At 42.9% G+C, this 15,163-nt stretch overlaps 1 protein-coding gene across 4 annotated transcripts in view; it reads right to left on the bottom strand.

Annotated features, from left to right (window-relative positions):
* The window catches only part of LOC139264624 (voltage-dependent L-type calcium channel subunit beta-2-like), a 159,772-nt gene that overhangs the window by 55,294 nt on the left and 89,315 nt on the right, over window positions 1–15,163 (bottom strand). For all 4 annotated transcript variants that reach the window (XM_070881370.1, XM_070881372.1, XM_070881373.1 and 1 more), the window contains 2 exons: window positions 9,640–9,762; window positions 9,402–9,538 (listed from right to left, as the gene is read on the bottom strand). In XM_070881370.1, the coding sequence (XP_070737471.1) occupies window positions 9,402–9,538; window positions 9,640–9,762 (260 nt within the window). The remainder of the gene's footprint in view (window positions 1–9,401; window positions 9,539–9,639; window positions 9,763–15,163) is intronic.

Genomic DNA, 15,163 nt, shown 5'->3' with positions numbered 1-15,163 from the left:
AAACATAAATTAACTAATTCACATCATACACAGTTGATTTGTGCATGTTTTAAAGTCTCCAGCCTCATTATTAATGGCTACCAATCAACATCTCTTGTACAGAACGTGAACAACTATAAGTGTGGAGTCTTAATGCTTCAGGTTGTAAATTGTTTTATATTTTTAAAATGTCAAATTAAATATTTAGCTTTGTTTTCCTACTTTTTCTTCATATTTTTTCTCTTTCTCTCTTAATCCAATCTTTCTTTTTCTCTCTTCATTTCTCTTTCTGATGGGAGCAGGAAATTACAACTAGACCTGGTTCCTAGGATGAGGGAATTAACTAGAGAAGCTGGGGTTGTTCTCAGCAGAGAAGGCTAAGGGGAGATTTGATGGAGGTGTTTAAAATCATGAAGGGTTTAGATAGAGTAAATAAAGAGAACCTGTTTCCAATGGCTGAAGTGTTGATAACAAGAGGGCACAGGTTTAAGGAGATTGGCAAAAGATTCAGAGGCGACATGAGGAAAAATCTTTTTCTGCAATGAGTGGTTAGTTTGTAGAATGCACTACCTGATAGAGTGGTGGATACAGATTCAATAGCAGTCTTCCAAAGGGAATTGGATAAATACTTGAAGCAAAAAAATTGCAGGGATACGGGGAAAGAGCGGCAAAGTGGGACTAACTGTATTGCTCTTCGAAAGTTACATAAGAACATAAAAAATAGGAGCAGGAGTAGGCCACCTGGCCTCTTGAGCCTGCTCCACCATTTAATAAGATCATGGCTGATTTGATCAGGGACTCAGCTCCACTTCCCTGCCCGCTCCCCGTAACCCTTTATTCCCTTATTGCTCAAAAATCTGTCCATCTCCGCCTTAAATATATTCAATGACCCAGCCTCCACAGCTCTCTGGAGCAGAGAATTCCATAGATTTACAACCCTCAGAAGAAATTCCTTCTCATCTCAATTTTAAATGGGTGGTCCCTTATTCTGAGACATGGGGCTCAATTTTCCCCAATGATTTATGCCGTCTTTTTCGAGCAGGCTGCTTTTTTTGGCCTAAGTTTTTTTTTTTAAAAAGTGTTTCCCTGATCAATTTGCACCAATATAACTCAGTTACGATTTTTTTCAGCTACGTTTTTTTTTCAGCCAAAGGGGGCGTGACCTGCCACCTGCACCAATTCTGGTCAGTTAGGCAAGTTTGGCCAGCTGAGAGTTACTCCAATTCTTCTTAGGCCAGCATATGTGGCTTCTGCAGAAAAACCTTCTGAGAGTTAAGAAAATTGGTGCAGGTAAATGCAGCAGATGCCCGGAAAGCAGCAGCAGGAGTGGCGAGAGGGAGGGGTAGCCTTTCGGTATAGTTAGGAGCTGAGACCGGAAGGGAAGGGGCTATTCGGCCTGGGATAGGAGCAGGGCAGCGAACTGGGAGGTCACTCAGCCTGGGCCAAGGGTGAGGGAGCGGACCGGGAGACCACTCGGGGTAAGGGTCGGGTGCGGGAGTGGACTGGCAAGCTCTTCGGCTCGGGCAAGGAGTGGGGGAGTGGGACAGTCAAGCCACTCTAGGCTCGGGGTGGGCTAGGAAGCAGACTGGTAAGCCCTTCGGCCAAGGCTAGAGGCGGGGGAGCAGGACCGGGACCGGCAAGCCACACGGGGCTCGGGGCAGGCTAGGGAAGCAGACCGACAAGGCACTTGGGGCTAGGGTCGGGGGAACGGGACCACCAAGCCACACGGGGCTACGGGTGGGCTGGGGGTGGGGGTGCCGGACCGGCAAGCCACTCGGGGCGGGCTAGGGAAGCAGACCGGCAAGCCTTTTGGCCTGGGATAGGGGCGGGGATTGGCACTGGCATCAGGAGGGTGGGGGGGACTTTAAAAATTGGAGGTAAGTTGCTGAAATGTATTTTAATGTGCTTGTGCATGTTGCTGTGAGCTGACTGTATGTTTCACTTTACAGCCTCAGCCTGCATTGTGTCCCTGGTTACCATGGCAACCCGATCTTTTTAGTGCAGATCAAGCTTGCTTCACTCCCAAAACTAAAAGGACAGGTTAGACTGCGACAAAATGAAGAAATCCAATGGGGAAACTTAGAACATTTTTTAGGGCGTACTTGGACCCCCAAAAAACAGGCGTAACTCTTCAAGTACGCCAAAAAAAAGTTTGGGGGAAAATTGAGCCCTATGTCCCCTAGTTTTAGTTTCCCCTATGAGTGGAAATATTCTCTCTGCATTCACACCTTGTCGAGCCCCTCATTATCTTATAAGTTTCAATAAGATCACCTCTCATTCTTCTGAACTCCAATGTGTATAGGTCCAACTTACTCAACCTAACTTCATAAGTCAACCCCTTCATCTCCGGAATCAACTTAGTGGACCTTCTCTGAACAGCCTCCAATGCAAGTATATCCTTCCTTAAATACGGAGACCAAAACTGTATGCAGTACTCTAGGTGTGGCCTTACCAATACCCTGTGCAGTTGTAGCAGGACTTCTCTGCTTTTATACTCCATCCCCCTTGCAATAAAGGCCAACATTGCATTTGCCTTCCTGATTACTTGCTGTACCTGCATACTAACCTTTTGTGTTTCATGCACAAGGACCCCTAGAATGCTCTGTACTGCAGCACTATGCAATTTTTCTCAATTTAAATTATAATTTGTTTTTGTTTTTTCTGCCAAATTGGATAACCTCACATTTACCATATTATACTCCATCTGCCACATTTTTGCCCACTCACTTAGCCTGCCTATATTCTCTTTGCAGATTTTTTGTGTCCTTCTCACAATTTGCTTTCCCACCCATCTTTGTATCATCAGCAAACTTGGCTACATTACACTCGGTCCCTTCATCCAAGTCACTAATATAGATTGTAAATAGTTGAGGACCCAGCACCGATCCCTGCAGCACCCCACTAGTCACTGTTTGCCAACCGGAAAATGACCCATTTATCCCGACTCTGTTTTCTGTTAGTTAACCAATCCTCTATCCATGCTAATATATTACCCCAAACCCCGTGAACTTTTATCTTGTGCAGTAACCTCTGGAAATCCAAATACACCACATCCACTGGATCCCCCTTATCCACTCTGCTCGTTACATTCTCAAAGAACTCCAGAAAATTTATGCGCAGACTCTATGGGCCAAATGGCCTCCTTCTGTGCTGTTCTATTCTATGATTCTATGACATAGACAGATTAAGTGAGTGGGCAAAAAAGCAGCAAATGGAGTTCAATATAGGAAAGTGTGAGGGCATCCACTTTTGATCAAAGAAGACAAGTCACAGTATTTTCTTAATGGTGAGAAACTAAGAACTGTGGAAGAGCAAAGAGATTTGAGTGTCCATGTACACAGATCACCAAAAACTAGTGAACAAGTACAAAAAGTTTAATGGAATGCTAGCCTTTATCTGACTGGGGCTGGAAAACAAAGCAGAGAAAGTCATGCTTCAGTTGCACAGATCTTGGTCAGAGCACAACGGGAGTACTGCATTCAGTACTGGGTACCACACCTCAGAAAGGTTATGTGGCTTAGGTAAGCACTGTTTCTCTTAAGAATTTTAACATACTGGATCCTGCTATATTTCATCCCCCCCCCCCCCCTCCTTTTTGCTGTGCTATATTCCTCACCTCTCCCTGTCTCTCTCCCCCCCCACCCCCAGTTGTGATCTACTCTTGAATCCACTTTGAAGTCCTCAGCTCCCCTCTTTTAATGCCTTAGTTAAGTTACTTCTATGTTTGCCATTACTAAGTTTCTCGGCTTAGTAACAATCTTACATGGCAGTCAGAAAAAAGTTCATTGGTAGCCTCGTGAAAAATTAAAATTCAGCAAAGGTTCCAAGTTTTTTTTTAATTGGTAGTCCTTGCTAATTCCCGATTGCTCATTGGTTGCTTTTACCTTTATCGCTGTAACCTTCTCCAGTGCTACAATCCTCCAAGATCTCTGCGCTCCTCCAACTCTAGCCTCTTGCACATCCCCGATTTTAATCGCTCCACCATTAGAACAGATGGCCAAAAGCTTGGTCAAAGAGATAGGTTTTAAGGAGGGACTTAAAGGAGGAGGTAGAGGTGCCGGGAGGTTTAGAGAGGGAGTTCCAGAGGGCCTAGGCAGCTGAAGGCGGAGCAATGAAAATCGAGTGATGGACAAGATATATGCTAATGGCATGATTATATGTAGTTATTATTAAAAAATGACTTTTTTTAGATCCCTAACAGAAGGTGCATGATCAGAGATAAAAACATTACGATGTTGATGAAAGTTGAATTGCTCAAAATCATTGCCTCTGGGAAGACCATGTAAACCCAAATAGCACCTTCCCTATAAGGATACGCAGATTATGTTGAAGTGAGTTATCCCTCATGAGCTATTCTAGTCCTTGACCTAAAATGATTACACACAGACCTTTCTTCAAAATATTTTGCCAACACTTTCAGTTCGTTTATTGACCTATAACAATGTCACAAATAGTCTTGGCGATATTGAGGCAAGCTCATTAATATTTTCCTTGTTATTGCAATGACTCTGATGTGTACGATTTCACTTAATATTTTCCCATCAGCACCAATATTTCACTGAACATTTTGTATCGAGAATAAAATGGAGAGTCAATAATAGCAGCAGTTGAAGTATCCCAGTTTCTCATTTTATTTTTGTGCCCTAACTACAGTCCAGTTCCGAGCACAGCTAATTCAAATCTGAAATGGAATCCAATTTCAGGTCTGATCTCAGTTTTCTTGTCTGGGTTCAGATCACTGAGATGTAATGTTCCCTCTGAAGTACGCGGGCGTGCAGCATTCCGTAAGGTCCCGCGTACTGAAATAGACAGGTCGCACACAACAGTGAGCTGGAGCGAAGGGAGAGGCTGAGCATAAAAACCCAGCGACCAAAGCGCGAGCGGCTGGAGAGAGAACGGGAAAAAGTGCAGCAGAGCCTGTGAATGGTGAGCCGTGAGCTAGAGCTCGCCAGGGGCGGGAGAATTCCCGGTGGCTCGTAGGAGCGATCGGCCAATGTCTTTCAATCCTTCCCCAGCAGTCTCAAACCTCCTTCAGGGTGCGCACGGTTACTAGGATACGGTTTAAACAATTGCAGACTCGATCCCTTGGCTGTCCTGCTCGGATTAAAGCACATGCGAAGATAGAGACAACTTCGACCCGCCCCAACCTGCGCTTAGCAACTTTCCGCAAACGCTTCACTCCTTTCAATCGATTTCCTTTTTTGGCCATAAAAAAAAGTGGGGGTGCTGAAAGAGATTTGCATAAAATCAAAGTCCGGTAAATAAAACGACATTGCACATTTAAAAACCGAGTGCATGCCCAATTTTCTTGGGGGAAAACATGTTTTTAAAATAAAACTAATTGCACAGAATGCATCCTAAACTGAAGAGGCAAGTTTTTCATAAATCTCAAAAATTGTTACTCAACTTGAATCGAACTTGAAGAACTGTGTGGGATTTTATTTCCGCCATCCTTTCTCAACAAGTAGAGCTGCCAATCGCTTCACAGCAACCTTACTTGTTCAGAGAAATGGGTTTCTGCTATCTCCTTTTGTTAATGCACATAAAAACAAGGAGGCGTACGTGCTGTTAATGTATGCGAGATCTGTATCAATTTTGACTTCAGCAAGTTAGAATCAATTGGTTTTTAGTGAGGGAGACGCATTATCTGTGTAATAAAACCAAGCTTTAATAAGAACATAAGAATTAGGAACAGGAGTAGGCCATCTAGCCCCTCGAGTCTGCTCGGCCATTCAACAAGATCATGGCTGATCTGGCCGTGGACTCAGCTCCACTTACCCGCCCGCTCCCCGTAACCCTTAATTCCCTTATTGGTTAAAAATCTATCTATCTGTGATTTGAATACATTCAATGAGCTAGCCTCAACTGCTTCCTTGGGCAGAGAACTCCACAGATTCACAACCCTCGGAGAAGAAATTCCTTCTCAACTCGGTTTTAAATTGGCTCCCCCGTATTTTGAGGCTGTGCCCCCTAGTTCTAGTCTCCCCGACCAGTGGAAACAACCTCTCTGTCTCTATCTTGTCTATCTCTTTCATGATTTTAAATGTTTCTATAAGATCACCCCTCATCCTTCTGAACTCCAACGAGTAAAGACCTAGTCTACTCAATCTATCATCATAAGGTAACCCCCTCATCTCCGGAATCAGCCGAGTGAATCGTCTCTGAACCCCCTCCAAAGCTAGTATATCCTTCCTTAAGTAAGGTGACCAAAACTGCACGCAGTACTCCAGGTGCGGCCTCACCAATACCCTATACAGTTGCAGCAGGACCTCCCTGCTTTTGTACTCCATCCCTCTCGCAATGAAGGCCAACATTCCATTCGCCTTCCTGATTACCTGCTGCACCTGCAAACTAACTTTTTGGGATTCATGCACAAGGATCCCCAGGTCCCTCTGCACCGCAGCATGTTGTAATTTCTCTGCATTCAAATAATATTCCCTTTTACTGTTTTTTTTTCCCCAAGGTGGATGACCTCACACTTTCCGACATTGTATTCCATCTGCCAAACCTTAGCCCATTCGCTTAACCTATCTAAATCTCTTTGCAGCCTCTCTGTGTCCTCTACACAACCCGCTTTCCCACTAATCTTTGTGTAATCTGCAAATTTTGTTACACTACACTCTGTCCCCTCTTCCAGGTCATCTATGTATATTGTAAACAGTTGTGGTCCCAGCAACGATCCCTGTGGCACACTACTAACCACCGATTTCCAACCCAAAAAGGACCCATTTATCCCGACTCTCTGCTTTCTGTTAGCTAGCCAATTCTCTATCCATGCTAATACATTTCCTCTGACTTCGCGTACCTTTATCTTCTGCAGTAACCTTTTGTGTGGCACCTTATCGAATGCCTTTTGGAAATCTAAATACACCACATCCATCGGTACACCTCTATCCACCATGCTAGTTATATCCTCAAAGAATTCCAGTAAATTAGTTAAACATGATTTCCCCTTCATAAATCCACTATTCCTATCTAGATGTCCCGCTATTTCTTCCTTAATGATAGCTTCAAACATTTTCCCCACTACAGATGTTAAACTAACCGGCCTATAGTTACCTGCCTTTTGTCTGCCCCCTTTTTTAAACAGAGGCGTTACATTAGCTGCTTTCCAATCCGCTGGTACCTCCCCAGAGTCCAGAGAATTTTGGTAGATTATAACTAATGCATCTGCTATAACTTCCGCCATCTCTTTTAATACCCTGGGATGCATTTCATCAGGACCAGGGGACTTGTCTACCTTGAGTCCCATTAGCCTGTCCAGCACTACCCCCCTAGTGATAGTGATTATCTCAAGGTCCTCCCTTCTCACATTCCCGTGACCAGCAATTTTTGGCATGGTTTTTGTGTCTTCCACTGTGAAGACCGAAGCAAAATAATTGTTTAAGGTCTCAGCCATTTCCACATTTCCCATTATTAAATCCCCCTTCTCATCTTCGAAGCGACCAACATTTACTTTAGTCACTCTTTTCCATTTTATATATCGGTAAAAGCTTTTACTATCTGTTTTTATGTTTTGCGCAAGTTTACTTTCGTAATCTATCTTTCCTTTCTTTATTGCTTTCTTAGTCATTCTTTGCTGTCGTTTAAAATTTTCCCAATCTTCTAGTTTCCCACTAATCTTGGCCACCTTATACGCATTGGTTTTTAATTTGATATTCTCCTTTATTTCCTTGGTTATCCACGGCTGGTTATCCCTTCTCTTACCGCCCTTCTTTTTCACTGGAATATATTTTTGTTGAGCACTATGAAAGAGCTCCTTAAAAGTCCTCCACTGTTCCTCAGTTGTGCCACCGTTTAGTCTGTGTTTCCAGTCTACTTTAGCCAACTCTGCCCTCATCCCACTGTCGTCCCCTTTGTTTAAGCATAGTACGCTCATTTGAGACACTACTTCCTCACCCTCAATCTGTATTACATATTCAACCATACTGTGATCACTTATTCCTCGAGGATCTTTTACAAGGAGATAGTTTATTATTCCTGTCTCATTACACAGGACCAGATCTAAGATAGCTTGCTCCCTTGTAGGTTCTGTAACATACTGTTCTAAGAAACAATCCCGTCTGCATTCTATGAATTCCTCCTCAAGGCTACCCCGTGCGATTTGGTTTGACCAATCGATATGTAGGTTAAAATCCCCCATGATTACTGCCGTTCCTTTTTCACATGCCTCCATTATGCCCGCCCCACCGCGAAGTTATTGTTTGGGGGCCTATAAACTACGCCCACCAGTGACTTTTTCCCCTTACTATTTCTAATCTCCACCCACAATGATTCAACATTTTGTTCATTAGAGCCTGTTCCGATTATTAAATATATTTACAAATACATTTCATAAAACTATTATAAAATCTCGAGTTCTTTGTAATTTGTCAAGATAGGGTGTGAATGGCGGAATAATGGCTTGACTAATGTTTTTCTAATTCCAGGCATTACCATTTCAATTCAATTTGGCCCATCATCCCTTTTGTGTATCTAATCTCTCCTGCCTTCAGTGCTTGTTAAGAATGTATTCTTTTTGAATACTCTCCAGTTCCGACAAAAGGTCGTCGACCCAAAACGTTAACTCTGCTTTCTCTCCACAGATGCTGCCTGACCCGCTGAGATTTCCAGCATTTTCTGTTTTTATTCCAGATTTCAGCATCCGTAGTATTTTGCTTTTGGTTTAATTGAAGATGTCTAAGTTAATGGATAATGGATGAGAGACCAGATTATGTGAGTTTCATTTCACTGTTTGGCAAGATGAATGGATTTTAAGATTGTTTATGATCTATGTCCAGACTTTCAAGGTGTGTGTATCCCTCCCTGCTCTTTCATATTTCATCTACTTTCCCAGAAGTGCGAGCTCATGTCGGGAAAGGAGCCAACAGTCCAGCTGTGAGATGTGTGAGGAGGGATAGAATAGGATGTGTGAGAAGAGGTAGAATGGGACCAGTGAGAAGAGAGGTAGATTGAAAAGTGTGAGTGTAGAATTATAATGCAACCTATCAGAGGAGAGGTAGTTTATCAACCTTGAAAGAATTTTTCATCACTGGAAAACGGAGAACGACAGACGGGAGAAATTTACAGCATGATGCAAGGGTAACTGTAAGTCATGTTGAATAAATATCAGCCTTATTTACTTGCATTGTTGTATACTGTATATGCTTTAAGTGGTTTTGGTTGTTGTGGTTGTAAAATTTGCCCATGGGCAAAAAAGTCACCCTCAGGAGTTTGTGGCCTGCTCAATACAAATAAAAAATTAAAGGGAACATTGCTTAGCAGTGCAGTCTGGTTTATAAGAACCTGCATGCATTTCTATTATGGCATTTACCAGACTAATAAGTAGAACTGGAGGAAATTCAGCTATGTCCCAACAGATCTAAATCGTCACATGCTGGCTCCAAACACCTTCTACATCAGGAATTTTCTTTGCGTCTTACCTGGAGTGATATTTTCCTTGCTTCACCTTTTGGTCGTTCTGTAGCCTCATGTTTTCTAATTTGACTGGACTCGGGATGAACCCTATTTCACAGCCTTCCTTAACCAATCGTCCTATCCACCAGTCATTGCTAAATTTCTAAACATGGAAACAAATAAGGAAAAATCAAATACACATAAATACATATGCATGTTAAGGCAAAGTTTTGTGTTAAATGCTACACCATGTATCAAACTTACTTCTTTGACATGTAGAAAATCCTTTGCCTCGAATGAGATAGCCATGCCTGGGACAGGGACATCATTATCCAGTGCTGCACTGTAACCGACATTTGTCCGTACAGCAAATGCAACTGGTTTAGTCTGTCAGGAAAAGGAAAAAACATTTTCTTGAATTAAATATTTCAGGCTTACTGAGACTATGGACAACTTTGTGAGCATTCAGTGCTCTGCAGATGCCTTCTAAGACAATACAGGTATTTCCATTGGTGCACTGGATGTTATGTTGACCACACCTTAACTTTGCATACAAGAAAGAATTTAGCATTAAATTAGCACAGAGCTGTTTCAATCGCACACCCATTTCGTACAGCCCACATTCGATTTACACCATAGAAGTCAAATCCATTAAACACAAAAATATTCAGAACTTAAAAATTGTTTGCATTCACTTTTTGACTTTCAGAATTAAAACTCAACAATTTTGCACGAATGTTAAAAATAAAAGCAATGCTTAGTTTTTACATGGATATTTCCATTTTTTTCTGCTTTCAAGTATCTATGCTCTCAGCTTTATACAGATAGGTACACAATTATTCAGAGCCATATCAGAAGCTTACTTAAAGGGTGAAACAGAGCTGTGTGCTTTCCCTCCTTCCTAATGATTCAAGATGGATTGGTGATAACAGATCACAACAAATCCTCCCATGCAGCATAATAGGCTTCGAACGAGTCCTTTTCTGACTGGAATCATGTCACTTCATTTCAAGGAGCGTTCCACAAGACACGTTCAGCAACCATGTGCTACCAGCAAAGAGCTTCATGAGACACAAACTCCAGTTGGAGTTAGGGATAAAATATTATAGTGCAAATCTCCAACCCATCAAGCGAAGCTCCATGCTGCGAGTGCAGAGTCACTGAATAAATCCCAATGTTCTATATCATCTCTATTGTCCTTCTGAGGGTTCTTTTTCTCCTAAAATGAAAGCTTGTTTTGGCAATTTCAAAGTTAAATACTTACAATCTAAAATTAATCAAATAATCTGACCAGTTCACCATCATTAATTGGAAGTGACCATCATTCATTTGATTTAAATATGCAACTTAGTTTGATAGGTAACTGAAAAAGAATTAACAGAGTTAATAATATGCTTAAATGCGCTTGCAATCTGTCACTTCATGTCTAATCAAATTCCTAATGGTTCTCCAACATTGATAACTCTGCATATGGATATTGAGTTTTATAAAAGCGGCAGAGAGTACAAGAGCAAAGACGTAATGAATTTGTACAAGACAACAATTAGGCCACAATTCCTATGTGTAGTTTACCCATTATAGAAAGGACAATAAAGTCAAAGCACATAAAGCAAAACTTGGATGCAAAACTATAGTCAAGAGGAGATATGAGCTACTGGGATCATTTCTGTTGGATTAGAGAAGGTCAAAAGATTTAATAGAGTTGTTTATTTTTAAAGGAAAGGCTTTGATAGAGTAAATAAGGAAAGCCTCGTTCCTCTGGTTGGGAGTCAATAACAAGAGGTTATCAATTTAACATTTTTACGAGAGGAGTAAGAAAAGAGGCAAGTAGAAATTTATTTACACAGAGTTTTTGGAGTATTTGCCATGGAGAGTGGCCGAGATAGAAACCATTGCATTTTAAAAGTGGAATATGTGGGACCGAAAGCTGTATTTCCCGAATACCTCGCTTTCGGCGCAGTCTGAGATGACACATGCTGGGTTAAAGTTTAAGCAGCTTTTCTGATTAGCATGGATTGTAAATTGGAGTTTCGATCAAAGCAGAGGAGGTCTCCACAAGAAAGCCATTTGAATGTGTCAATTTGATCACCTGTGTGTTATAGTAATAAAATTCAGGACGGTGAGTGGCTGGTTGTTTAATTTACATTGTCATTCTGTTAATATTTGTATGTACTTTTTATGTAACATGACTTATTGATGATATATATGGAATATAGAGTTCAAAGACCTGATTTTGTATAAGAGATGTGAGTGAACACTTTTAGCAGAGACACTGGAAAACGGAATGTGTATCTCAAGAGCAGGGAGCATGCACTGGTTTTGTAAAGTGTATGTCTCAGTAACTTTCATACTGGTTTTTGTGAAGTATGAAGTTTTAATAAAGACCTGATCTTGCACGAGTGTGTGTGTAATCTGACGTTTAAATTAACAAAACGAAAAAGAGCAAGAAAGAAGTCCAACAGGATAAATGTTTGGGAAGCTGATTAAGATACAGGACAATAGAAGACAACAGACAATGGGATTAATTCATCAAAGAGCCATCACAAATATGATGGGCTGAATGGCTTCCTGCTGTGCGGAGAACTGATGTAGTTCTAAGGTTTCTGTGTTACAGTGTTGTGATAGAAATGGCAGTACCAGTTTGCAGTTCAAGCTCAGAACAGCCTAACTAGAATAGGGACCAGCAAAAATAGAATGCAGAATTCCACATAAAATATTGGGGGCTAGACTTTCCACTTTGCTGGCTATCGCCCCCAAAATGGCCGATGTGTCAGCCTTACTGATCGCTGGCACATCACGCATTTTTTGGACCGCAATTTTCACCTCGGCGATAGCACAGCGATGTGAAATAGGCGTAGCGATAGGCCAGCGATGTGACATGGGCCCAGTGATAGGCCAGCAATGTGGAAGGTAAAAGCTTCCCTAGCAACGGCCTTCTACGCACGTGTGTTTTATTTTCTGGATGGCTTTTCCTGCGTTTCGGGAGGTCAAGGGTCATCCACACATGCGCAGAAGGCAAAGGGCGGGGTTAGAGAGCGAGAGAGAGAGAGAGGAGGAAAGCAGAGTGAGAGATCAGAAGTACAGAATCAAATTGAAAATTTGCAGAGAGAGAGATCAGAAGTACGGAATCAAATTGAAAATTTGCAGTGAGAGATCAGAGTACCGAAGCAAATCGAAATGTCTGAATCAGATCAGAGGGTGCTGGATGTGGAGGGGGAGAGAAAACGAGCTAAGCCTTTTTCTGATTAGGCAAACGAAGCACTGGTCACGGAGGTGCACTCCTGGTGGGGCCTATTAACCAGGGGTGGGCATGGGAAACTTGCACCCCGGGTATACAGCAAGTTGTGGGCAGAGATCGCCAACATCGTCTTCTTGATGTCCCACGAGGCCAAGGGATCAGACCAGTGCCGGAAGTGCTGGAACAGTAAGAGTAAGTGGTTTTTTATATTGTAATGATGTCAATTCTAGTTATAATTATAAATCTCCTAGATTGAATCATCATCATCATTATCATAGGCAGTCCGTCGGAATCGAGGAAGACTTGCTTCCACTCCTGAAGTGAGTTCTTTGGTGGCTGTACAGACCAATATGAGATCACAGACTCTGTCACAAGTGGGACAGATAGTCGTTGAGGGAAGGGGTGGGTGGGACTGGTTTGCCACATGCTCTTTCCGCTGTCTGCGCTTGATTTCTGCATGCTCGCGGCGTTGAGACTCGAGGTGCTCAGCGCCCTCTCGGATGCACTTCCTCCACTTAGGGCAGTCTTGGGCCAGGGACTTCCAGGTGTCAGTGGGGATGTTGCACTTTATCAGGGAGACTTTGAGGGTGGTCCTGGTAGCGCTTCCGCTGCCCACCTTTGGCTCGTTTGTCGAGAAGGAGCTCAGAGTAGAGCACTTGCTTTGGGAGTCTCGTGTCTGGCATGCGGACTATGTGGCCTGCCCAGCAGAGCTGATCGAGTGTGGTCAGTGCTTCAATGCTGGGGTTGTTAGCGCGCCTGTCCTCCCAGGGGATTTGCAGGATCTTGCGGAGACATCATTGGTGATATTTCTCCAGAAACTTAAGGTGTCTACTGTACATGGTCCATGTCTCTGAACCATACAGGAGGGCAGGTATTACTACAGCCCTGTAGACCACGAGCTTGGTGGCAGTTTTGAGGGCCTGGTCTTCAAACATTCTTTTCCGGCCGAAGGCTACACTGGTGCACTGGAGGCGGTGTTTGATCTCGTTGTCGATGCCTGCTCTTGTTGATAAGAGGCTCCCGAGATATGAGAAGTGGTCCATGGTGTTCAGGGCCACTCCGTGGATCTTGATGATTGGGGGACAGTGCTGTGCTGTGAGGAAAGGCTGGTGGAGGACCTTTGTCTTACAGATGTTTAGCGTAAGGCCCATGCTTTCGTACGCCTCAGTAAATACGTTGACTATGTCCTGGAGTTCAGCCTCTGTATGTGCGCAGACGCGGGCGTTGTCGGCTTATTGTAGCTCGACGACAGAGGTTGGGGTGGTCTTGGATCTGGCCTGGAGACGGCGAAGGTTGAACAGGTTCCCACTGGTTCTGTAGTTTAGTTCCACTCCAGCGGGGAGCTTGTTATTAATACATATTTTGCATATATTCCCTGCTAAGATCTGGACAGGGCTATGTACCCTTGCCCTTTTTAAGTCTCTGTGGCTGCTGTCACATACAGTGGGACACTTTTGGACATTAGCACCTGTCATTGCCGACTTCAATGGAGATTGTAGTCGAGAGATGTTTGTGTCAATCATTAGCTCCTGGTACTGCAGACAACCAAATCTGGATAAACATACAGCCAAGAGAACATAAAAATAAATTGGCAAATCTTCGTAGAATAGCCCATCTAATCATTCATTCAAGCCATTCAACCTAAGAAAGAAACAACAGAAAGCAGTAAATAAAAAGTTTACCCAAGAATGAATTGTGGTACAATCACGATGCAATATTTGACATTGGCCAGAATTTGTGGTTTTAATGATGACGAAAAAATCAGCATTTGCCGTCATTACTCTGTGAAACTGACAGCAACTTCTGGCATTCGCACATGTGCAGTTAAATGCGGAAATCCAGAAGTTGCGGTCAGGGCACGCTGTTGAACTCCCCACAGCTGACAAGCAAATGAAATCACTGAACTGACAAGAACTTCTGCTTTTACACTCTAATATGTTAAAAAAAACCCTGAAAAAGTTAAGCCTTATTCAATGAGGTGTAACTGGGTTTTAAAAACAACATACTGAGCCATAATTACTGAACAATCATCTTGGCCCTGAGAAACATAGAAAATAGGTGCAGGAGTAGGCCATTCGGCCCTTCGAGCCTGCACCACCATTCAATAAGATCATGGCTGATCATTCCCTCAGTACGCCTTTCCTGCTTTCTCTCCATACCCCTTGATCCCCTTAGCTGTAAGGGCCATATCTAATTCCCTCTTGAATATATCCAATGAACTGGCATCAACAGACCAGAACTGTACACAATACTCCAGGTGTGGCCTCACCAAGGCCCTGTACAGCTGTAGTAACACATCCCTGCCGCTGTACTCAAATCCCCTTGCCATGAAGGCCAACATGCCATTTGCTTTCTTAACTGCATGCTGTACCTGCATGCCAATCTTCAATGACTGATGTACCATGACACCTAGGTCTCGTTGCACCTCCCCTTTTCATAATCTGTCACCATTCAGATAATAGTCTGTCTCTCTGTTTTTACAACCAAAGTGGATAACCTCATGTTTATCCACATTATACTTCATCTGCCATGCATTTGCCTACTCATCTA

Source organism: Pristiophorus japonicus, chromosome 5 (assembly GCF_044704955.1).
Source record: "Pristiophorus japonicus isolate sPriJap1 chromosome 5, sPriJap1.hap1, whole genome shotgun sequence".
Classification (NCBI taxonomy): Eukaryota; Metazoa; Chordata; class Chondrichthyes; family Pristiophoridae; genus Pristiophorus; species Pristiophorus japonicus.
This window is presented reverse-complemented; position numbering and strand designations above follow the sequence as displayed.